The sequence below is a fragment of the Vigna angularis genome, chromosome 4 (genome assembly GCF_016808095.1).
Source record: "Vigna angularis cultivar LongXiaoDou No.4 chromosome 4, ASM1680809v1, whole genome shotgun sequence".
Classification (NCBI taxonomy): Eukaryota; Viridiplantae; Streptophyta; class Magnoliopsida; order Fabales; family Fabaceae; genus Vigna; species Vigna angularis.
In genome coordinates this window covers 2,608,296-2,635,142 of record NC_068973.1, presented here as the reverse complement: position 1 = coordinate 2,635,142, position 26,847 = coordinate 2,608,296, and the positions used below count along the sequence as shown (strand labels likewise).

At 30.9% G+C, this 26,847-nt stretch overlaps 1 protein-coding gene across 2 annotated transcripts; it reads right to left on the bottom strand.

Annotated features, from left to right (window-relative positions):
* Positions 1-872: 872 nt before the first annotated feature.
* Positions 873-20,522, bottom strand: LOC108331998 (protein NUCLEOLAR FACTOR 1). 2 transcript variants are annotated; one of them, XM_017567070.2, is made up of 24 exons: positions 20,093-20,522; positions 19,665-19,748; positions 18,520-18,641; positions 17,174-17,348; positions 16,610-16,748; positions 16,232-16,355; positions 15,971-16,068; positions 15,776-15,892; positions 14,911-14,991; positions 13,370-13,554; positions 10,723-10,795; positions 9,208-9,267; positions 9,046-9,084; positions 8,855-8,943; positions 7,954-8,018; positions 7,456-7,502; positions 6,476-6,535; positions 5,737-5,808; positions 4,245-4,274; positions 4,045-4,139; positions 3,814-3,919; positions 2,648-2,710; positions 1,899-1,970; positions 873-1,606 (listed from the first exon to the last, which is right to left on the bottom strand). In XM_017567070.2, the coding sequence occupies exons 2-24, from the start codon at positions 19,715-19,717 to the stop codon at positions 1,529-1,531; spliced, it is 2,043 nt and encodes a 680-aa protein (XP_017422559.1). In that variant the 5' UTR covers positions 19,718-19,748; positions 20,093-20,522; the 3' UTR covers positions 873-1,528. The 2 variants fall into 2 exon arrangements, with proteins under 2 accessions (XP_017422559.1, XP_017422560.1); XM_017567071.2 differs by having other exon boundaries at positions 19,665-19,718.
* Positions 20,523-26,847: the final 6,325 nt, after the last annotated feature.

The window sequence follows — 26,847 nt, the reverse complement described above, 5'->3', positions numbered from 1 at the left end:
CACGAATGAAAAATTTGCAAGAGGAAATAAAAACTAGATTTGGTTACTTGGAAATAAAAGGTGGCTTGTATTGACTATGTAAATTTTTTTAAGTTAAAGCAATGACGATGTAAAATTAATTTTACCTACTAATTTGATTTATATTTCATTTAATTATTCTCACTTCAAGTATTGGGTCCTACATTTACATTCAATACATTTATTCTACATCCAATATAGTGAGTATATTTTTGCTTGTTTTAAGTGAACAACTTGTGATTTTTGTTTATAATTAAGTTTGGTTAAGAAATAACTGTTGCCTACAACAAATTTTATTCAGAGTTTAAGCTCAGTTGACAAATAGTTAAAAGAGAAAACAGAAGAAAACCATGACATTCATCCAACGCTCCTGCAGAGTAACAGAGGCAGAAACAGGTTTTCGGACAAGAAAGCGCAAATATTATTGCATTTTAAACCAAATATTAAAGACTTTCATTTGTTACACAATTATTTTATTTCAAAATTTATTTATATTTACTATTATTCTCTAAAAAAATATTATTCATAAGATTGATAAATAAGTATTTTGAAGATAAGCAGGTGCCAAAATTAGTAATTAAATAGTATATTTACATTATAATAATAAATTTAAATAAAAAATTTAAATAAAATGATAATATACATAATTATAAGTGACTTTATAAAAGAGGAAAGTTTTAATCAATGATAATATACATAATTCTTATTTGTAAATGAATTTATATTTCAGATTATATAATTTAGAATGTATTTTTTATTTATATCTTAGAAAAGAAAAATAAAAATTTATGGAGGTGCAGTTGAAATTACGGAGGTGTTGGAATAGATTCAAGGTGAATGTAGCTATTAGAGTATACACCGTATGAAATCTACTGATTATATATTTTCCTCGTTTGAAATAGTACATTTTCCTCATACTGTATTCAAATCACCTTTCACATTTTTCAGAATTCTCCACCCTTTCCATCTCTGTCTCTTGCATCTGTTAGATGATTCTTCAGGTGTTGCTTTTCCTAGAGGCTTTTGATTTACCTAAGGCTCCTTGCACTTCACCGAGAAAAAGTGTCATGAATGTCACTAACAAGCGGGGGGTTATTCAGAGATGTTAAATACGTAATCTCTTATAATGGTTTGCAAAAGCATATGCAATTCAGAGGTTGCTAAATTCAACATTCCTTATATAAAACTAACACTAAAAGGTAGAGTTTACATTTAACTTCAAAATCTTGGCTCAATGTTTCCTAGAAATTCCTAATTCAATCTATGGTATAATTTGTTCATAAAAATTGCCTCTGATACATTTAACTGTTAAATCAAAACTAATATACAAAACCAACTCAGGATTTTTCTCCATGAATGTTGTTGTCGAGTAGTGTCCCTCCATTCTACCTCGAAAAACCAATTTTCCAGTCATGCTCGTGTTACAATAATTCTCAAGAGTAACATACTAATACACGATGCCATCACCACGGACCCAAAAACTATTTTGCATGGCTTCCCAGGCAGAATTCTAGTGGCAGAAAACAAAAACACCCTTCTCCGCAGCCACCATCCTTTTGGCTGGAGTAGTGCCAACAATTCTTTCAAGCTGAAATGTAATACATAAAGGAAAGAAGTAATTATTGTGACGAGAGAGACGCAAAAAAGGAAACAAGATAGCAGGACTAGCAGTGTACACATACACAATATATCTATAGGCATAATCAAATGAACAATGTAGCAATAAAACAAATTAGGAAGCAATAATATACAAAGCCATCAAATCTCAATCTCTACATTTACATCTCCCGTTCTACTTTTTACTCAAGTGCATATAAACCCACACAAACCAAACTCTAGCAAGTAACAGTACAAAGAGGCAACAAAGAGAATATTATTACCCGAAGCTTGTCAAGGCAGGAAAAAAGGACAGTACAAGTCATATTGTTAGACCCATCAAGCATATTCACAATCTGCAATAGCAAAAGGATAGCAATGAAAGAAGGCTTAATAATCTACATTATGTTTTTCTGTTTTATGCAATTATAGAAAACAAAAAAAAAAGGTTCTAAAGAGAAGATTATTATTATAAAAATGTTTCCAATTTCTCCATAGTAATTAGGAAAAAATGTATGCAGAATCCTCCTATTAAATTCAACATATTTGTATTTCCTTTCTTTAAAGGTTTTTATATTACATATAGAGATGATGAGAAAGTGATTGGATTGATTCTTATCAATAAAATAATTCCTTATTTTCTTAAATTGTTCAGGCTAAACCATGAATACGAATTTGATGAAATGCATGTTATAGAGACAGTTGAAGAATAATAAACTGAAGAGGGCTTTTATGGTTGTGCCTTTTAAAGTCTGCTGACTGTACTGGAGAAAAATTCCAAAATTTTAGCCATAAATTTATTTATGGACAGGTTTGTTTCCTTAGCTACCATAGGAGGCTTTGCATGTTGGATTTTTCAGTTTTCCAAGGTTGATCATGCAATAGAACAGGAATGTCCTTTTGAACTGATCTATTTTCTCAATTTCATTCATTTAAGTAGCCATAAGAGAATTACTTTTTCATCAGTTTTATACCCTTAGTGAACTCTTTTAGTCAAAACCAAAAAAGTATCTGATTTTACAAGCCAGCTTACCTCAGGGTAAAATTCCTTCCTCTCTGGAAGGGAATAAATGATTAAATTCTGAACCCCTCGAATCTGCAATCAAGAAACAAACTAATTATTTAGTATCAATAAAAATATAAAAGCAGAGGATAGACCCCCATAAGAGTAAAAACTTCGGTCTATATCATGTACACTTCAGTCTTTAGTGTTTTCTATTCATAATAAGGAATCTAGCTTGGATAACAGGGAAATTACACAACCCAAACATTCGGCACAACCAAAAGACCTAGTATGAATGCAACTGATTGTAATTGTTCATTATTCTAATTAAGATTGTCAGAATTTTCATAGACTAATGAAGCCTTCATAAATTTAACTCGTAGATTCAACTCATAAGAGCTTACTTAATATAAAAATAATATTAACAAATTTATCAATGACATATATGCATAACATAAAACTTTTGAAACAATAATAATCCAATTTTTCCACGTCATAATAAAAATGGGTATCAAATTACAATCATAAAGTGTCATAAAACATTCGAACTAAATAAGATCAATCTACATAAATGAAATAAATCACATATAAATTATAAAAGCATTAATTCTTTATGTGAAAAGAATTCAAAAGGAAATTAATTTTTTCAAATAATATCAGTCTAAGAAAATACTGTCATTGTTCAATAAAAGTGGGACAACAATTACATTCGATTAGAAACTCGTTTATTTCTTTTTTAACTCGAGATTTCAAGTGAGTTCACAAGTTTACTATTTAACCTGTCTCTCAGTTTGGATAATAAACTCGTAAGAGTTTAAGAGTTAACTGAAGAGTTTGACAACCTTTTTTTATTTCTATAACTTCAAATTCAACCGATGCTAAAAATATTTTGGTTCCGGAAAGATTGGTTGCTTTCAACCTCGACAGTGCATGTCCACAAAAAGTGGCCTGTTTCATCTCTCGAGACCAATTTGTATGGACAAAAATTTCGGGGACAAACTGTCAGTTTCAGGATTAGATGTTTAACTCTTCAGCATGTATGTTACTTACTGCATACCATGAACTTTTAAAACCGCCACAAGATGTCACTTTTATTTTTTCACAAAACATATATAAAAATAATCAGGGGCCGGAAAAAAAAATGACAAGGAAGAAAAGGAGGGAGAGGGAAAAATAAATCATTCCATCCATGCAACCTTATATCTGTGGTAAAAATGAGATCTCTCAGTGTAAAGCATCACTTTTCTACTTCCTTCATAGAACCAAAGACGTGCACGAGAGATATCACTTTGGGTTGTATACCTAAATTAACAAAAAACGACCAGTCATCAACACAAGAACTACTAGGAACTTGGAAAAAAAAACTACTGACATATTAAATAATATTTAAAACAAACAACACAATGGCTACGGAAATGGATCCTTACTCCCCCAGCAAACAAAAGGAGGCATTCTTTGACTTTAAGAAATTACGGAGTCGAATAAATTCAAAGTAAGAACTGGTAAATAACATTGTCCCTCCCTGCATCAAAGATCACATCAAAGAAAACCAATATGTTAGTGTATCAATTTAAATTATCTCATGCATAAAATATAGAAAAAATGTGAAAGCTTAACTAAAAGTTACCTGATCTAAATCTTTTATTCTGGGGAAAACCTGGAAGACAAGAATTATTTATTGTTAATTAAATGATCCAATTGTCAAAAAAATGTATAATAACAAGCACATAATGGTTATACCGCTTGGACCATCCTAAGGTGCCTATTTAAAGAAATTGAACAGAAAAATTTTGATCACAACGTAGTAAAAGGATATGCATAAAATAGACAAGACTTCTACCAAGGTATGCATTAGTAATTGATACAGATGCATCGTTACTAAACACAAACAAGGTAGAGCAGTCCTAAGCAAGAATGATTAAACTACTTTTCATTCAATGAGGGATAATAAGCAATATTCCTCTAATGTCGATAATTACACAGACAATCGCAATGAAAAGTAAAACCATTTTTTTGCTATATTGTATTTATCTCATTTTATTACTTGACTTGTTAAAACTGCATTATTAACTGACAAGAACTGCTCTTACCCTATTCTAATATGGCCTAATAACTACTAGCACAAGAATTCATAAATAATCATTCAAGGACAAAATCAGTTCATTGCTATTGTTTGATAAATGGAATCCTAAGATTTAGTTAAAAAGTTCAGATTATAAACATTCCTACTGCTTCTAAAAGTAATGGTAGAAGAAAGAACATATTTGGGTCAAAATGAACTAGAATGAGTATTAAATGAGAATGGCATGTGGCAAAAATATTTTCATTAGACATCAGGGAGACTAAACCCAGACAGTGGCTTCTTAGCACCACAAATTTTAGTAACAATGGAAATCCATATTATAGTTTGGCATTCAGGCTTATTTGAGCAATGGTTTTCACTTATAGGTTACTGTTAGAATAAATAGTCTGCAATAGGCAGCAGCTTCTTAACACCACACAATTTCAGTAACAATGGAAATCCATATTATAGTTTAGCATACAGGCTTATTTGAGCAATGTTTTCACAGTTATAGGTTACTGATAGAATAACTATTGTTCAATAGGATTTATTGTAAATACTATGTACTTTGTGCTAGAGACCTAATTCCTAGATTTATCTTTTCCAATTCTCTTCTTTTCCCTCTCATACATTGTATCTGATGATTAAAACAGAAAAATATATTTTTAGCGGGCCAAGAGATCCCTCTCACAATCTTCTATTTATATATTAAGGGACTGCACTAGGTACCTAGGTGCAGAACTAGGTACAACTAATAAATTGTCTAGCACACTACACCCTATTTAGGCTTAATGATGATACATAGAAGTAATTATTCTAAAATGATGTATCCCAAGTTATTATAAATATGAAACTTCAGAAGAGGAGAATGCACTCTCTCAAATTCATTCTATATTATTGTGTATCTTTCTAAAGTGTTACAATGGTCATTTGAAATCTGGCTTGAGCCAAGTTATTCAAAAAAGAACATCAAAGACATCAAATTCTCAGAGTATGGATAGATAGTTCTTCAAAACCAATTCAACATATCAATATTTTCAAAATCCAAAATGCATACCTTTGTAATAAAATAATCAAAACGGGCATCATCAGCTTCTACTATTGAGTCTACATCAAATCGTTCGTAAATCTACATTGTTCAAAATGTAAATGATGTGTTAGCTCAATATTAGAGTGACGCACAAACCTATAGTAATAAATCAGAATATAAATTGATGACACTACACAAAAAATGAATTGTCTGACCACAATAATCAAGAAGAAATAGAAATTATGCAACGTTAGTATATTAAATTAAATAATCATGAAAAGAAGACCAGTTAGTTTGTTCCCAGATCCTAGAAACAAGAGTATGTTAGCACCCTACTCTTTGAATTATTGAACATCCATTAAAACATGCTAATTTTGTAAAGCAATGATATTACAGTCATTCCTAAAGATTTACAGACGAAATAAACCATCTTCAAAAATATTACTTAATTTTTAATTATTTACAGAAAGTATATAACAACAATAAAATGTGTATAGCAGGGAAGATAATATTATATAACTGACTTGTTTTGCTTATGTACTGTCTAGTAATAAAAAAGAACGAATACTTTTCCCATATACTATCTAGTAATAAAATCCAAGGTAATTGAAGTGCAATAACATTGCCAATTAGACTAAGAAAGATCGATCCGCTTCCTTCCTTTCTGAAAAACCAGGCATCAACTAGACCTAAGTTGCATCACAATTGTATATGACCAAAACGCAGAATATTTATTCAAGCAGCCAGCAATACTGAAAAAGATTACTTGTCTTATTTCCGGTAGCACTTTGTGTAAGACACCTTTGTATTCACACATCAGTTTCACCTGCAGATATCAAATAGAGGTACTGATGACTAGAATATTTAAAAATTAAAAACAAGCATTAGCTTTCGTGTAATTTCCTCAGAGAGGGAAGACTCAGAGACACATGCATGCACATATTTTGATTATCGTTAAATAAGTCTGAAAGATTGAGAACTTTTCAGTCATGATGCATCTTTAACTTTAAGCCCTCCAAGGTTGAAGGCTACCAATAAAAAATAGCAGCCCACGACCACACAAACAAAAATTGACTAGCCCTATGGCTGATCATGATGCCACTGAAAAGCAAAACTGTGTGCGTGTGTATTGCATTTAGAAAAAAAAAAAGTTTTAAAATGTACATAAAGGATTGCACATTCTTAATTCTCGAAAATTGTCAACAGGGATGCAAAAGCATTGACAATCAGGAAACAAAGACCGAACAAATTGAAATTAGAACTGACAATGAAAATAAGATTGAAATAAATAAATAAATAATGAAGGTTGTGTAGAAAAGGATGATAAAGGCAAATATGACAGATAAAAACTGTTCACAAACAGAAAACTGAGTGAAGAGGATACACACTCAAAAATAAAATTGTAAAAGCCAAACTGAAATAAAATGAAACAATAAAGAATAGATGAAATATTGCTATTCAAGTACATAATCCCTATCCCATAAAATATTGGGTGCAGCTTCCTATTACTAAATCCCTAAAGTATTGCAATTTAAAAAATGAAAAAAATAAGATGAAATTCAATCGTGTAAGATGGCCAATCTCTGCCATATCCACCATATAGTAAAATGCTGGAAAGCAAAAGCCATCAACGACGAATTGCAGTTCTGCTAAAATCCAGTGCTGTAAGGAAATTGCATGGTAAAACAGTGCAAAAACCTTGAACCTATGAAAAAGATAGGCAGTGAAACTATATATGTTACATACCTTCCCTTCATAATTAACACACTGATGATTGAATGAAGCATTTATATCTGCAACAAGAAAATGCAAAGATTATAATAGACTTGGCTATGTTTCAAATGTTCACAAAAAAAAGGATTGAATGGGAAAGGCATAACTTGGCACCCCATATATGAAGGTGCAATGCAGCATAAGTTTAACAATTTCAGAAAAGGAAAATTAAAAAATCAAAATTTCACCAATGTGATTAAAAACATGATTATTATGATAATTGTAATGTAAACACAAATACCCAAAATTATTCACGCAAAAAGGCAGGATGGATGACCTTGTGAAAAAAATAAATAAAAACAATACATTTTTCTAGAAACTAACATCCCATTATTGAACAGAATAAGAAAGGTACAAAGTTGTAAATCCATAAGCTCAAGAGATCTAGCTTCCTCTATAAAAGGTAAAGGCAAACAGAATAATGCAAATTTGCTCTCAAAAGACATCACTACAAGAAGCAAGGACCATTACCTGGATTTGAATAAAAACCCAGTATTATTGTTTGCCTGTAAAATCTTGCGTGATCATCAAGATACCTAAGAAAATATAAAAATACACAATCTCAAAATTCTGGTGTGGACAAATTAGATTTGTATATCTTACTTCCAATACCTCCCCCCACATACCTTTAATAACCAAACTTTAACATGTAATTCATAGAACAACTAAAAAATAAATGAAAGATAAGAGAGTTCAAATGCAAGTCAAAGAACAGACTTATTCTTTCATGTCTTTGACAAACACATCGTTAGCTTAGAAAAATATTATTTTCCATTAAATATTCAATTGTATTCTTATAAATCAGTGCAATATATACTGCATTAACTCAATGACGCTGTATTAACTCAATATACTGAATTTTGTTAATTGCATCTAACACAAGGGCCTGTGTGAAACTCTTCTTCCATCTCACAGGACAAAACCATACTGACAGATATATAACACCAAAACTCTAGCAATTGAAATGTAAAAATTATGGTACTGAACACTTCTTAAAGAATTGAACACAATGTTCTCCAAGATAACATAAATTGGCAGAGCTATGAAACATAACTCTACGAATCACAACAATGGTTTTGGTGAGAAATGTAAGATAGTTTTTTTACAAATAAGATACCACAATGGCATGGTTAAAAATGGAAAACCTCCAATTCTCCAAATAAACACCACTACGACTTGAAGCAGACCCTTCATTATAATTTATTCTGCTAGCTTCATCTAAAGATAAATAGCTCCAATTAATTAAGTGCTAATAATTTTTCTGTGCTAAATTAAGAAAATGAAAACGAGGGAAAAAATTGTGGGTCAACACTAATAAATGAGAAAAAAAAATAACACAACTTTAACATAGGATAGTTACAATAGAATATACCAAGGTCTAATGCGCATTACATCTGTACCAGGTTGCTTGGATGGTAAACGATTCAAGTGTTCAATAACCGTATGAACATGAGACCAATTCTGGCAAGTTTTTAACATCAATGAGAAACTACATTCATATAGTAGTCAAAATAACAGGAAAATCAATTTGTTACAGTAATTTAAAGGAAGATCACTACAGACCTGCATTGATATTACATCTGCATGATCAATAAACAGAACCTGTTTAAAATAAATAATACTGTCAACTACATATTTTATGCCCCACATGCAGGGTAACTACACATTGAGATACATTTGTCACTAATTAAATATGATCTAACAATAACAGTTAGGAAAACTTACCTCTATGGATGAAAGAAAATCTACATCTTTTTCCTTATTAATCCCGGCCTCCTCAATTTTCTAGAAAATTGAACAATCTGATGTTATAAGCAATACATTTATAAAATATTCATCACACATTCATAAGACTAAGGATTACTAATGAATAAAAAATCTTTAAATTCATATTTTAAAAAAGGAACAAAATACGGAGAAAATTTTAAAAAAAATAAGCATGTGTGTTTTATACATTAGTAGAAAAGCCACATGATAACAAGCAACAGTATTACAATGAAGTTATAATTTTCAAAAAGAAAAAGTTGGGTCTCTATACTTGACATAATTTTTATTTTTATTTTTTAGTTTAAAAAACACTAAAACTTTTCTCTTAGATGAAAAATGTTATGAATCAAACCCTAACAGAAGTTGTTTATTATTTAGGGTCACTTGTCAGAAAAGCAATAGAAATCAATTCGCTGTGTATATAGGAAAATTATGGGGACTGTTCCCTCAAAGGATAATATCATATTCATATACAATGTTTTTACTAAACAACTGATACAAATTGGCCCAATGTTTATCTTATAGAAAAAAGGCAAATAGATACTAACAAACGGTATTAGAATACCTAAAACCTTTTAGTTATACCAGAAGGTATATGAACTTGAAGGTTGGACACAGTGCCCAAAACTGAATAAAGTTAATTCCCAACAAATATAAAGTTAATCTAAAGGGAGCAAAAGAAATCTAATAGGATATAAGGTAATAGATAATGTTAGGGGTTGGAAGGTATACGAGAGAAGAAGAAAGTATATGAGAGAAGAAGGGCACCGAACGGTGGAAAGCAGGAAGAGGTCGAGCCGAACGGTGGAAGGTGGTGAGGGAGAAGAAGAAGGGAACCGAACGGTGGAAGGCGGGGAGAGGTCGAGCCGAACGGCTGAAGGCGAGGGCTCGAGCCGAACGGTGGAAAGAGGTGAAGAACGGGAGCCGATCGATGGAAAGAGATGAAGAACTGGAGTCGATCGATTGAAGAGTTACTATCCTAATTGTTGTAGCAGTTAGGATGGGCGAGAAATAATTATAGTAAATAGAGCTATATCATAGGAAAATATTCGGTATAAGATAATTATAGTAAATAGAGCTATATCATAGGGAAATATTCGGTATAAGATAATTATAATAAATAGAGCTATGTTCTAGGAAAATATTCGGTATAAGATATTTATAGTAAATAGAACTATATTCTAGGGAAATATTTAATATAAATAGAACCAGATTCTATTGTTAGAGTTATGCTTTTGATTATTGAGTTTGTTAACCGGCGGCTACAGTCCAGTCCTGTGAGAGAGGTTATGCTCCCAACTATGCTTGTTTAGAGAATTCTATTACCATTAATAAGAGAAATTCATTCTTTCATTATCTTTTCTGCCTATTGTGATCGTGGTTAATTAGGTTTCCTACTCAGAAACCTAACAAAATCTCTAGAGTCATATATGAATAAAAAAAGCTAAAATAAACGGAAATAAAAATGCTTACATTAACCAAGCATAGTGCTGAAGCAATAATAATGTCTGAGGTATGGAAATCACTGAACAACTTGATTGTCTTCCTGTAGAGAACAAAGCATAAAATTTAAATTAGAACTGAAATATCATCTCACATTGCAAGTCCCAACAAATACAAACTGAAAAATCAGCTTCCCATGAGATTGAGGATGCTATAGTAATATCGTGCATATGTATCTAAGCAGCATACTATACAGCCCTTTTTGTCTGAAATAGTTATTTGAAAGGAACCATCACTACATAAAATTGTCTTATTCTAAGAAATGTAAGAGGGAATAAATAGGGAGTGAGCAAATTGATTTTAGCATGGGCAGTTGAGAGAAAGAGTAGCAGAGATAATGGAAGAATACAGTTCAATATGTTAAACATTTGGAATAATCTAAAATGTTAGTATAGACATTCTATAATGAATGTTGTCATATACCCACATGTTCACAAAGTCACTGAGAGTCTCATTGATAGGAATTTGTATTATAGAAATACAAGCTGCCTAGCATTAATTATTTTTAGAGCCCTCACTGGAGGAATACAGTAGAATAAGTTAAAAAATTGGAAGAATCTAAAATGATAGTATAGACACATTAATGATGTCTTATAACAGCATTATGTTATTCATTTATAATCCCATAATAGGGTACAAGAGAATAAATCCTGGATTTAAAGAATATATGCAATAAATGTCACTATTCAAAATACTTTTCTAACTCTTCTACAAAAGCTGAACTAAACCATATATGCCATGAACAAAAATTGTTACAAATGTAACCAACATGAGAGTCTGAGTGACTTAGTCAACATGTCAAATTGTTCACCAGAGCTAAAGAAGTCATTTTATACTTTCCCTAATGCCTCTCTCTCCTATTGAAAGCATTGATAACTAAACAAATAACAAAGGATCTTTTGCACCATGTTCAAAAGAGAGAAACTGCGAATAAACATAATGAATTTCATGTGCTGCATACACATGATGATTATTCTTATACATAATAAAGAAGAGATAAAATAATAAGGAACAAAATTAATAGGTAATAATGGAAAATACTTGGTAAGATATGTCCCTAAATCATATCATATCTCCTTATTTTGAGTAACCAAATCACATATCTCCCTCCCCTCAAGTTAGAGCATGTCATATAAGACAAGCTTGTTACAAATTTCGTACACAAGATCCCTCCAGAGATTTTGTGATCACGTCAGTCAATATGTTGCTAGAGCTGACAAAGTGAAAATGACAAAGCTAATAGATATTTCCAAACATGACTTTCTCATTGTCAAAGTGACAATCAATCTTTAATATGTTTTATCCTCTCAAATCAAATCATCACTCCACCTCAAGTTGGGATGTATTATGTATCCAGAGAGAGAAAATGGATAGATGACGAGTGGCTGTCTGAAAGCAAAAATTACTCAGAGGACAAGATGGTTGTAGGAAAAGAAAATTAATCAGAGTACATGACAGTTACTGTTGGCAAACAAAAACGCTCAAAGGACACGCTAACTACCAAAAGCAAATATGTTCAAAGGACACGACAGGTATCAGAAAGCAAAAGTGCTCAGATGACTAGGCAGCTGACAGAAAGTAAGAGTCTCAGAGTGTGGCAGGCAGCTCCAAGGGAGCAAAATTGTTCAGAAGACAAGACATGTCAAACAGCAAAACTAGTCCTCGCATAAGCTAGTGGTGGTCACTGGCTGGAAAAAGTTCACCGAAAAAAGAAACTTAATAGAAAAAGCTTGCCAAAAATAAATTCATCGGGAAAATGACGGTGATGGAAGGTAAAATAAAACAAGAAAAAAAAAACACATACACAGTTTCTAAGAAATTCACATCTATGTGCAATGGGCTCAAAGGGAAAGCAGCGCTTTGGGTTTCCATCTCATTAGACTCTTGATAAAATGTTGTAAGGATCAGTGATGAAATAGATCATAAGAGAGAAATATAGAAGGAATATAAACAATTTCATGTGTTGTGTACACTCAAGTATTCTAATTCTAAAATATAACAAAGAAAAGATAGAATAATAAAAAACAAAACCAATATCTAATAATGATTTCCCTATCAAATTGTACCATATCTCTCAATTTAATGCAATCAAATCTTCAACATCCCCAATACAAAGTGAGAATCCATCCATGAAAGACTAGATTTGATGTAATATAAAGAGTGTTTAGATTATCAAAGAAAATTTAGTATCTTGAATGTCTCCAAACATTAGTTGTTAGAGAGGTTGTCAAAATCATATGTAGTCTCAGTTTTAGTTATAACCAATACCAAGCTTCAATATTGGATCAAGCAACAATGCTCTCCTTCTTGCTTCTCCATTAGATCACATTTCACCAATATGAACAAAATATTTTGTTGGAAATCTCACATCAAATAAAGATAAAGCAAATTTACAATGCAAACCACAAGCCAGTTTTGACACTAGAATAACAAACAATTAGTGGAAATACTCAATAATGGATCTCCTATCAAATGGTCATCATACCCAATTGCCACTAGAATAACAAACAATTTTGGCATTGAAATAATCTTAATATAATAGTCTATGTTCAGGTGCACTTCTTATGCACCAAAGAATAAATTCATTAAACAATGCTACACATAAGAGTATAATTACCTTGTGAATTTGATGCCAATCATGAAGTCATCCTCATTATTTCCACCAAAAAGCATTTGAAAGTCAGATGCTTTGGAAGACTTATGAGCTTTTGAATTTTCGGACTCGTCAACATTTTCTATATCACCTGTATCTTCTTCACTTCCAAATTTAGTGGTAAATCGATCCTTATGTTCAACATTGACCTGAAAAAATAAAAACAATTACCATAGAGAACCAAAGGAATTATTTATTTTGCTCCAGGAAAATACAACAGTAAGAGAGATAATATTAATAAGTACGAATCAAACAAAATTTTGGTTTAAAGTTACATGTATATGCAATATTTTGGCCTATAAAGTAATAATGAAGGTTCGATGCACACATCCCTCACGTTAGAATTTTACTACCCATGAAATTTGAAATGCATTAAAATCAATAATATGAATTGGTTATATCCATTATACAAACATTTGTTGACCTTCTCACATTATGAACTACTCACTAAATAAATCCTATCTTCAATTTCTTACTTTCAAGCAGGGATTTTCTTTTGCACTGGTCTTGACTCTATCAAATGGTGTCTTCTTCCATGTTTTTCATTTCCTTTGTTAATTGTTCTTGTGTTGGCTGTGAGACACTAAACACCAAAAATGGGTTTCATATACCCATTCGTGATATTTATACATGAGTTTCAATTATTCATGGTTCCTCTTGTATTTCCTTTGATATGCACCGATTATAATCTTGTTCGTATTCACTTTTATTGTTCAATCTAAATTGTTGAATTGTTCTATATGTTCCATTGAATTGCCAAGACCAAAAGAGACAAGTTCTCTAAATTCTAAGCTCCTTTCATTAATCTACGCGAAATTCACTGAATATTATGCTTCATCTAAAAAGTAAACTTAAACTTAACTCAACTTTACAAAACCAGCTTGTAACGTGGTACGGTTTTCACTCACTTATATATAATAATTTGGTCACATCTATAGTCAATCCAAAATCTCCAACACATCCCGACATGCCAAGGACTATACATCTCAAGCTTGGAAATAGATATTTATGAGTGATCCAATAGCAGATAACGGATAGCACAAAAAGCCCAACAACCCTTTGATACGATAAACTCTTATTCCATCTTAGAAGTAGACTTTAAGTCTACCTCAACTTCACAGAACCAGTTTGTAAAGTAATAAGGTTTGCACCCACTTATGTACTATAATTTGGCCACATCTTTAGTGGATATGGGATCTCCAACATTTTCTATCATTTCTATGTTTTACTTTGTTCATGAGTTCTTGCTCGATCATTATAACACAATGCATGGAGAGATATCTAATTTTCTATAGTTGAAAATCAATTGTATTCATAGTTTGACAGATCATATACTTCCCTAATACATACCTAGCTTATATCAAGTAAAGACAGCTAAATTTTATGCCATGAGTGTCATTTCAATTAACTCATTAATAAACATGTTATGCAAATAAGGATCAATTCAAATGCTTGGCATGACAATACTTCAAAAAATATATTAGAAAGTAAGAACACCAACATACCTTGTAAGCTGAAGGCGTAAGATGTATAAGCCTCTTTACAACACGGTACATAATACTTGCTAGTGGCAATAATATTAAAACCTAGAGAAACAGAAAAGTATACATAAAATATGCTTAGAAATTATTAAGTAAGAGCTTACTTTTAACTTAAAGTTCATTAAAAGAAATACTAAGTTTATCAAGAACTACCACAAGAAACAGAAAGCATATATACATGAAGATATGCTTAGCATTTCTTAATATAGAAGCATACTTTAAACTTTAAGTTCATTTCAGAGGAATACTAAGTTAATCAATTAAACAAGCAACAAAGAATAGGGGAAAGGGGGAGCATTATCAAATCCACCATGAAATATGAATTTCAAGTAAACAAAATCCATTAAATATAGGGTTAAATAAGTTTTTGATACCTCCAAAATTGACCCACCTTTAAATTTGTACCTCTAAAATATTTTCAATATTGTTTATACCAAAATTTAATAAACATGCAAATTTGGACCTGGTAAGATATTGCTAGGTATGCTAGCATGTGACACTGTCAAAATAAAATGTCAGTATCATTAATTCAAAAGTAACAAAATAACTATTATGACCAAATTCACATACCTATTAAATGTTTGGGTATCAAAATTCACTGGGAAAGAATTGGAAGCATCAATATTAATACAAACCAATTTCGAAGGCACCAAAAACTTATTTAACCCTTAAAAATGTTAAGAAATAAAATGTTTGTTTTCTACTTGACATATATTTCATATGACAAAGTAAAGAGTACTACAAAAAATAGATTGCAGAATACTGGGTAATGCTATTAAAGTAAAAAAAGAAAAATATGCATCATAATAAAACAATTAGGAACCTTTACCTTAGGTCGGGTAAAACCTTGATCTCGAAATTTATCACTTTCAGTATATTCTTTAAGCTTGGTCAGTTTGGCATCATTTTTTTTCACAGAGTCTCTAGTTCTGAAGACATGATTCAGCTGTGTATAAAAATCACTATATCAAAGTCATTCAAAAAGTCCATAACTTCATATAGAATGATACAGAAATATACGTACAGAATGCATTATGTAAGCATCCATAATACTTGCATCTTCAAGGCCTTTGAGATAGAAAGGCCTCTTATTACAGTAAAGTATATCCCGATAGCTGCTGCCTAAAACCAAATGCCCAATAGAAAATAGAAGAAATAGTAAATTTTCTGAATACACAGAATTTACACTCTGGGAAAGACAGTGCAAAGATTTAGGCAATTAATGATTATGATTGCAAATGCACAACATATTGTAATTGATAATTATCATTCACAATCAACTTACAAAGGGAGAAAAATATGCTTTGTTTAGGTGAACTCATATCTTTGCCCCCAGATGTCTTATAGACATCCATCCAATGTTCAGACAACTTTTCCTTGAGACCGTGACAAGAATTGATATCCAAACCCTAAACAAGAAAGCAAGAGATAACAATGTATTATGTACTTCAAGGCATACAGCCAAATGAAGGTGAGAATATCTATATTTAGTCAAAGTGAGATTACAAACTTGTGTGCATGTGAGTGCATTCTACGTAATACAAAATTACAATAAAGCTATGGACTGGCAAATGGCAATGAAAATGTGCTAAATTTTGCATTATCAGAGGTTGGAAGACATGAAATTTACGATAAACCCAAAGAATATTTTAACTTGAAATACCTCCATAATGTTCTTTCCAGTTCCTATCCACTTGCAATTTTTCATACCAATTGCTGGAGTCTCCCAGCTAAATTTCACATTACTTTTGCAGTCAATTTCTTCTTTCGATAAACTATGTTGCAAATGTAAATCGAAAAAGCTGCATGGAACAAAAATGTCAAATGAAAGGATGGTTTAGCTAGAATAAAAATAAAATAAAAAAATACAACAGATGTAGAACGATTCAGTGACACAAAATTAATGCCAAGTAACAAGTCAGTAATAACCAGGTTCATTTCGAAAAATTCACAACATTGAACACAGGTCAAAATTATAAACCACATTTAAAATAATATTTAACATGGAAGCCAACTATAAAAAAATTCAAAAAAATAAACATAGATTAGAGTTTTGACACATCTAATGGCCACCTATGAGCCCTTTCCTCCATATATACTCACATTTTCAGAGGATACCTAGCCCTTACCCACTCCCTAGTTTCAGTTTTTTCTGTCTTCTCCCTAATGAAATTTATTCTTCTATTCCAAAGAGAGAAAAAATAAAAGATAAGTAGCATTAAAAAACCTCAAATGCGTTGAATCTTCATAAGCTGTTTGACCATTAATTCCAATATCCTCTTCATCTGAATGAAACTCAACATCTTCGATTTCAGAACCTTCTGTTAATCCAGAATCATTTTCATCAGGATCTTGCCTCAAATTTTCCACAACTTTGCTTTTAGTAGACTCATTGTCAAACCCTTATAAAACAAATAGTAACAATGCATCAATTAGATAATCATCTCATGTCAAAATCAAATAATCAGTTAAAGAGTGGCAAAGCATGAAATCAGAAACAAATAACTACATTTATATAACAGTGTCTTGACAAAAAGATTTTGTTTTGTAAAGCCTTGCACACATATCAAAGCTTCTTGCCTTCCACATAAATATGTAATACTTTCATTTGGATGTACAAAAATTTGATTAAAAAGATAAGAAAGCATATTAATTGTTAAAACACAGGTAGTGGGAATAACATTTTCCCAGTGATATACAAAACATTTGTTTTCCAAATTGAAGAGTGTACAGTTCAATGAAGTGTATTTGTCCTCCCTGCAATGTCATTTTGCTATAGTGCGTGGAGAGAAGAAGATGTAATAGAAAAATATTCTTTAGCATTGTCACTTAAGAAGATTTCAATTATTTTTCCAAATTGTTCTTAATCTCACTAAAGAAAGACATGAGTATGGATAAAAGCTCATATTTGGCTTTCAATAAATAAATCCAAGTATAACAAGAAAATTCATAAATGTTACAATATATCTAAAACCAAAATATGTGACATGGCTAGGTTCCCAAATATCCGAATGAAAGGTAGAGAAATTTGAGTCACATCACTCTTCAGTTTGTTTTGGAAATGATGACCAAACATGATTTCCTCATTGGCATGATTCACATTCTAACACTTGAAGTTAATTAAGACAGGGAGTTTTTTTGTCTTCGACTTGGCTAGTCTTAGGCCACCTAAATGACCATGCAAAAGTTTTGGAGTTGAGATAGCAAAAAAAATGACACAAGGGACAGTGCATCGTGAAGCTTTAGGTTATGTGACAGCTAGGGTTGGGTTGTGCTCCTCTAGTCACACCTAATTCTTACTTCACCTAAAGAAATGGCAATGGCATCACTAGGTGGCAGCCAGACAACGTGGCTGTGGTGGTCCAGCAGCACGCTCTGCTACCAACTTCAATTGGGAGATGATAAAAAGTCACTAAGTCTCTCGCTCAGCTGATGTGTATTTTATATATATGAAAAGAGAAGAGTAGAATACAAGGACAAGTTATATCCTACAACACCCAACCCGTAGGCTAGTTACACAACACAATAACAATCACAATTTTAATCATATAATCACAATATGTTTAATCTAACCTTCTCCTTCATTATGGTCATCCTCTAGCATGTTATAAGGTTCACGGATGTCTACAACCTTGCTTTTTTCCTCCTTGTTACATCTTTTCTTTTTTTTCTTGCCTTTACCTTCTTCCCTTTTTCTGAAAAAATGGCCAGAGAGCAAAGCAAATTTCTAATTTTTAGCAAATCAAGACAAAACAAAACAATTTTCAATACCAGCCCAATATAACATTCAATCATTTAATTAAAGGAGTATATAATAAGGGACCAGTGTAACTCAAAGTTGACAAACATTCTTAAGAGCATGAATTTAATTTGTTAGCTAAATTGCAATTATGGTCTCTGTTTAATTACCGATTTGCAACTTCTGATTTTTGTGTACCATTTCAGTCCCTAGTTTTGAAAACTCCGTAATTTTGGACTAATATTTAACTCTGAATAGGTTTATTTCTTTCATATTTTACATTTTAACTAATTTAGTTATTTTCTAATGGCATCTTAAATATATATATATATATATATATATATATATATATATATATATATATGTTTAGTCTTAAGTTCAATAGAACCAAAATAAAACAAATAAATAAATAATTGAAAATTAGACAAAAAATTGCAGATTTTCTAAATTGAGAAACTAAAGTTGCTCAAAAAAAGTAGAGAGACCAAAATATCAAACAAATAAATAAATAATTGAAAATTAGACAAAAAATTGTAGATTTTCTAAATTGAGAAACTAAAGTTGCTGAAAAAAAGTAGAGAGACCAAAATATCGGATAAAAATTAAAAGGAGGCCAGGATTTCAACATTGCATATTTTCATGAACAAGAAATTTTTAATTTGATTTTCCCTGTTAGTTACTTGGGCAATGCAATGAATGTAAACAAGAGGTCTATTTCACCACGAACATACAATTAAGAGAGTTTTCACATGACATGTCACTATTGGAAAAAGATTATTTCGAGGAATTCCAATGTCAGAACAAACAAGCTCAAATAACAAAGAGACCATACAATTAAGAGAGCTTTCACATTATAAGCCACTATTGGAAAAGGATTATTTCAAGGAATTCCAATATCAGAACTGACAAGCTCAAACAACAAAGAGACCGAGTGAGATGAAAAACTACCTAAACTAGAACAAACAAGCCATAGTATTACCTTTTCAATTTAGAAGCCCGTCCTAGCGTCTTCATACTGTTCAGCGTCTTCATACTGTTCAGGATTTTCGATTGAATGATTTATCTGCATTGAGTTAGTGTCAGTGAGCAAAATAAAATAAGTACAAAATTTCATAGTAGACAATAGAGATATAACATCAGAGCAAAAATCACTTTGGCATAGAAATTGGAAAACCATGGCATTGAAAGTGAACAAGACTAGAGAGATTATTTTGAAGGTGAAATGAAACTTATGTGCATGGTTATCAAACTAGCGGATTAATTGGTACAATTGGAAGAAAAATCGTTTTTTGGTGTAAACTCGGTCACACACGAGTTTGGTGGCGAGTTGGCGAGTTCGAAGGAGAAAAATTTTAAACCCTAAAACAACAGCACCATAGTTCTTTGGTGTGAGAAACGAAAACTCACCTAATGTAGGTTTCACTTCTGCATCCGCTTTTGTGTTCCTTCTTGGCTTAATCACTGTGCGACCGCTTCTCCCTGCTGCGCGTCTCCTTCTTATGCTGCAGCCTTTAGGAGAGAAAGGAAAGTGTCGCGTTGCACTGTGTAGAAGGAAGAAAATTTGGTGTAGTGTTGTGCTGCAGCCTTTTTGGAGAGGAAGGTAATACAAGTTATTACTTAAAACAAATGTGTGCCTGTAAATATAAAGAAGTCACTAGTCACGGCGGCCAGCTATCTGACGAACGGCAAAGGAGTCACAGTTAGGGTTCTGCGACGGCCGAAGCCACCTTTGCAATCTTTGAACTTTGAAAATCAGGCTCCCCAATTCACTGCTTAAGGTTATGTTTGGATGGTGAAAGTTTGAGCGCAAAAGAGAACTTTGCCTAACAAACAAAATGTATATAAACAAGACTTGATTAACCCTAAAATAATTTTAGGTTGTTATGTCTATAACTAATATTTGTACCTGTGCAGTATTTTTTTATTTATATATAATGTTTGATGATAAAAGTAAATTTTATATTAATTTAATATGTTATATTTTAAATTAGAATAATAATAATAATAATTTAAGTAATAGTAAAATATCAGAATATTGTGTATATACTAATTTAAATTATTATTTATAATGATTAGATATAATATAATATGTTTTTAAAATAGATTAAATAAATAAATAAATTTATGTAAAAAGAGTCATCATATATTATCTATAATAAATAATTAAACTTTTTTTTTCTAATAAATAATTTAATTTTTCAAATCAATTTAATGGTAAAAAATAAAATATAAAATAAAGTATACAAATTAATGTAATAATTGATAATTTTAAATATATTTATTTTAATTGTATAACCGAGACCTAAATGGATAATTTATAAATATTTATAAAGTTTATGAATTTATATTTTATTCAATAAACAATTGTGGATTTAGATTTAATAAAGGATAATTAATAAATAAATAATAAATAAATAAATAAATATGTTATAAATACAACAACAATTATATTCAAAATGTGTTACCATGTGTTATATATTCTTGTTTTTTTTAAATATTTATATGCATGTACTACAAGGAATTTTTTTTAAAATAAAATATATTTATAATATAAATTTAAGTTTATGAAATATTTTTGGATATAATGTTCAATTGTGTTTCAATAACTCTTTCTATATAGTAAATAGGATAACATGGAATAAAAATATTAGATTTTGTGTAAAAATATTATGGAATGAAACTGTTTGTGACAATGATTTAGAATTGATTTAAATTTTTTTTTTTAAAGTAATTGATATATATATATATATATATATATATATATATAAATAAATATATTGATAGCAGAAAAATTATTTTAATTGTTCAACACATAGTAAAAATCACTCATATTTATATATTTGGTATGAATTAATTTTTATTTATTTATTTTTATTTATATTTATATTTATATTGTTTATTATTATTTATAGGGTTAAATATGTTTTTAGTTCCTAAATTATCAAGCGAATTTGTTTTTAGTCCCTCTTTCAAAGTAAGCTACACTTTAGTTTTTCTTTTTAAAGAAACCATAACTTTTCGTTCTTTTTCGTCCTCTAAAACCAACGACGCTAAAAAGGAGCGTCAATTTATTTTTCTGACACAGTCAATCTTTCCAGCTTTTCTCCCTCTCCTGGCGAGGCTCATGTCGTTGGCGAGAGCATGTTCAGGCGGACCAAGACGCTGCTTAACGATATCTCTGGCGAGGCGCGCAACGGCGATATCATGGCGGTCCTCGGCGCCAGCGGTTATGGAAAGTCAACACTGATCGACGCGCTGGCAAACCGAATCACCAAGGGAAGTCTAAAAGGCACGGTGGCGCTGAACGACGAAACGTTGGAATCGCGTCTTCTGAAGGTGATTTTTGCGTATGTGATGCAAGATGACCTGCTCTTCCCTGTGCTCACCGTGGAAGAGACTTTGATGTTCGCAGCGGAATTCAGACTTTCGCGCACGCTCTCCAAGTCGAAGAAAAACGGCCGTGTCCAAGCTCTCATTGAGCAGCCAGGTCTTCGGAACGCTGCGAAAACAGTCATCGACGACGAAGGTCACCGCGGATAATCAGGCGGAGAGCGTCAGAGAGTTTCCATCGCATCGACATTATCCACGACCTGATCCTGTTGTTCCTGGACGAGCCAACCTCGGGACTTGACTCCATCAGCGCGTTCTTGGTGGTGAAGGTTTTGTAGAGAATCGCACAGAGCGGAAGCATCGTGATCATGTCTATTCACCAATCGAGTTACCAAATCCTAGGGCTGCTGGACCACATGATCATCGTGCTCATGTCCATTCACCGTCGCAGTTACCGGTTTTGCCCCCAATCTGCAATGGTATTTGAGGTTTTTGTTTTGGTGCTTGATATTGGCATTATGATGTGTTGGTGATTGATTTAAGAGTATGAAAATGCATTTATTTCATTTAGTTTGTGCCTTGATGGTTGCCTATATTTGGCTAATGTTAGATTGAAATGTTTTTATAATGGTGAGGTATGTTGTTATCGATGAATGTTGGTTGATTGTTAGAGACATGTAGTTTGTAATTGTTTCCTCCCTCACTATTAGTGTCCTTAATGAACTTATTTATTTTTTATCCTTTGGCAGAACTATATCAAAAAACATGTTTGTAAGTTTTAAGCTAGCATATCCCTCTTTATGGTGATGATTCATAATTTATTTGTGTTGTATTGTTACTAGTTCATTAATATTGACTACAATACGACTCTTCATGCATTAGCTTACAACACATGTTTTATATTTTCATATTTTTTTATAACTATCAATTTTTATTCTTTTAAATCTAATATTGTAACTAATGTCAATTTACATTCTTTTGATTAATTTTATAATCACTAACATGAAATGTGAGAATTTAACTTCTGAGATCAAGGTGAAAATTGACTATGATGATTGTGAACTCCCAATTTTGTTTGCAACCGTGTCAGGCTTGCATCCTTTTTCTTTATATTATCTTAATTTTGTTTTTTTCTTTGTGAGGGAAGAATGTTCATTCTTACTTCCTAGATTTGCACAATTGACCTTTATGATAATTTTTTTAAATTGTAATTGAACACTAACAAGATAGAGGAATGGTTGGACTAGCTCGGATGGACGAACTGACGGATGGACGAGCTGTTTAGGCTAACGACGATGATCAGGATGAACGACTTGACCCCTCACACTTGCTTCCTTATCATAGGCATTGCAAGTCCCCCTAACATGTTGCACCTTTCCTCTTTCTCACACATCCTTTCCCACAATGCACCCCACACATTTTCACCCATTACTTTGACCTTTCCCCACACACCCACCTTCAAAGCTAAGTAAGGTTGTGGTACAAACAAGTACATGCATAAAATTTCCTAAATTTATATATTGTGGACAATAATCACGAAGATGAAAAATTTGTAAATGTTTTATTGAACCGGATGTCGAAATTTGTAGTTGAATGTAGGTACAAAATAAATTTGAAAATTTAGAATTATAAATATGAGGATTTAGGTTTGAGAGGTTACGAAAAATATTGAATTTCAAAATCCAGTTACATAGCGTACCAAATTTCAAAATTCGATTAGAGATTATACCAAAATTTAAAATATTGTTAAGATTAAAAATATTATACCAGAATTTAAAATATTGTTAAGATTTATTTTTTTATTTATTTATTTTGTGTTTTTGTTTTATTTATTTATTCTTTTTGAATTAGTTGTATTGATTTTTATTTGAATTTGTTTGTTATATAAATAACAAGAACACGAAGGGCCTCTACATACCGATCTTAGAGTTTTACATAAGGAGAAGTTATAATTAGACTTTCTTGTATAGTTAGATATATGAGACTTCCTCGGGATAAGAAGGAAGCAACAATTGGTTAGTATTGATGAAGCTGGATTTTGGGTTACACGTTTTGTGATGAAGATGAAATTTTTTAACCTACATGAGATTAAGGCACAATCAGAGGTCTTTATAGATGATGGGGTGATTTAAGACTTATATCACATCAAACTACTCGACTGCATCTGACAATTTATATGCTTTTACCTTCGTCAAATAAGGTGAGATTATACACCACCATATGTCCAAAAGTGTATTAAAGTAATTTGGATATGAGCAACCTATATCCTGTGCAATTATTAATTATTGTTTTAGAGATAATGGTGAGTCACTTATCCTGTCCAAACTTATTAGCGTTTTTATTAATAAATTTAAACTTGTTGAAGACATTAGGATTAGTTAAATAAAGGTGAAAATATTAAAGTAAGAATTAAAAATATATTATTTAGTATTTTCATATTAATTTGGTGTATGAAATTTAATTCAGATATAGTTTTTACATGATTATTTTTATCAATTTAATTGCATTATAAATCTTGAATTTATTTTCGTAAATTTTGACTCTTTTTTTTCATCATTTAAAGTTTTCTTTTACATAAATTAGTAGATAATGATAATAAAATTTCTAAATAATATCTAAACTTACCCCTTTTATTTTATTAGATATAGTTGCTTATATCATAAATTGGTGTTTTATAAATATTCCCTTAAACCATCCTACCCAAGCCCGGAAGATTCTCTTCAGTAGGCATTGCCTGTACTTCACTCTTAAGAAAATTATAACTTGCAAATCAATACTCCAATCGAAGATGATGACATAATATACGTGCAACTTTTTTAAGTTGCACGTTGTCATTAACCAATATTTTTGGTCAATCTCAAATTAAAAAAATGAAGTATTTGACTTGATTTTGATTTATGTAAAATGCTCCCAGCACATCATTGTCAATTGGAAGAAGAAACCAAACCAACTTCTGAATGGCTGCGATGACTGCGCTTGCCGGTGGGCCGGTGCCTGTCACCTACTTTACAGGTAACCATTCAAATCATAATGTATCTCTTTTTCAATTTAAATTATCATTTTTTTTCTTAGTGGAATCAAATTATTTCATCTTACTCTAATTATAAACATAAATAGCTATTTAACTCTTCAAGGTTATGTGACTTGTTATTTAACTTCGTGCAACGTTATTTCAAATTAAATAAATCAACCATTGATGTAATTAATATTTGCTCTATCCTATTAGAATATGGTTAAATATTACTTTATTCACTGACTGAATCTAATAAGGATATTCATATTACTTACTGAAAAATTGTGTTGTATAAACTACTATTTCTAATTTATAAGTAGTTATTTATAATTTTAAGCAATTTGTGTATGCGAAATCCACATTAAAATAATACTTTTAGTCTTAGAAAATAGTAATAAATAACTTCCATTTGAAATGCTTCAGGAAGCTTAATGCTAAGTGTTTTACTAGCTAGTAAATTTAAACATTTTGTTATTTATTGTTTACAATTAGGCATGTTAACGATAATGTATATGTTTTTATTCTGTTTTAAAGTTCTAAAATAATCTCGGTTTATTTCTCTACTCTATCTGAAAGTCCATTATATTTTCTTTATTTCTTATGGTATTTCATATTAAATTAATAGCAATATAGTATATTACTTACTTTAACTTTTATCTTTTAAAAAAAATATATACATAGTAAATGTTTGTGTGATTAAAATAGGATTATCTCATTGAAAGCAATGTGAAAAGTGAGATAAAATTGATATTATTAAAATAAAAAGATAAATATAATTTTTCATCTGAAGATGAGAATATTAATAGTATAATTTATACTCATATTATTCTACATAGCTCACTATATTGTTATGTATGTTTTTTTTCACTTTCTAATTAAACTTAAATTTAGAAAAGTATGGATTGAAAGATATAAACCATCGTAAAAGGGCGATAGTTTTTATTATTATTATTTTTTTCTGAAAAAGGGACGACAAATACATGCCATAACAAATTAATTAAATAAAACTACATTACAAGATGAAAAAAAAATTCTGCAAAGGACAGAATGGTATGATAATTACTGCCACAAAAAAATGATACTCAAAGTTGTGAAATTAATAATAGAAAGTTTAAATATTTTGAAAATAATCACAAACTATTAAATTCGAAAAAATGTATCTTATATCTACAATATAATTTCTTTTTCTGTATAGACCCTTAAATCCACCTAATACTATTTTATTTCTTTATTTTTCTCATATTCTCTTTCAAACATCTGTTCATATTACATTGACAGAGTCCTAGGGTTTTGGCAATGTGTCGGGGTTGGAGTGTTGTTTTCTCACGTGATGTGTGACTTACATTGTTCACAGTCATGGAAGCATTAAATAGAGTGATGCAATTCTATATTTCTAACATCTTACACATCAGAACAAGTGCTATTTACTATTACTATTATGAGAATTAGACCGAAGCTTTTCTGGGTAGGGAAGTTGTCCATTCATCATTATTATGTGAATATAAATTATTATAAAGCATATTATTTTCAGATTTTGCTTGTATCTTCTATTTTAATGTATTTTCTTATAACTTAAAATCTTACCTTCATAATTTATAAGTTTCAATAATAGTATTTTTTTAAAACTGAGGTGACTTTTATATTAAAGATGCCCTCAAACTACTTCACAACAAAATTGAGAATATGAACTAACCCAAAAAACATGTTTATTTCAAGATTTTTTTTTCTGTTTTTGATTTATTTTCTGTCATTTAAATATAATCTGCTTCGTGATTCGGATTTATTTGCTGTCTTTAAATATTTGTACAAAAAATAGTAA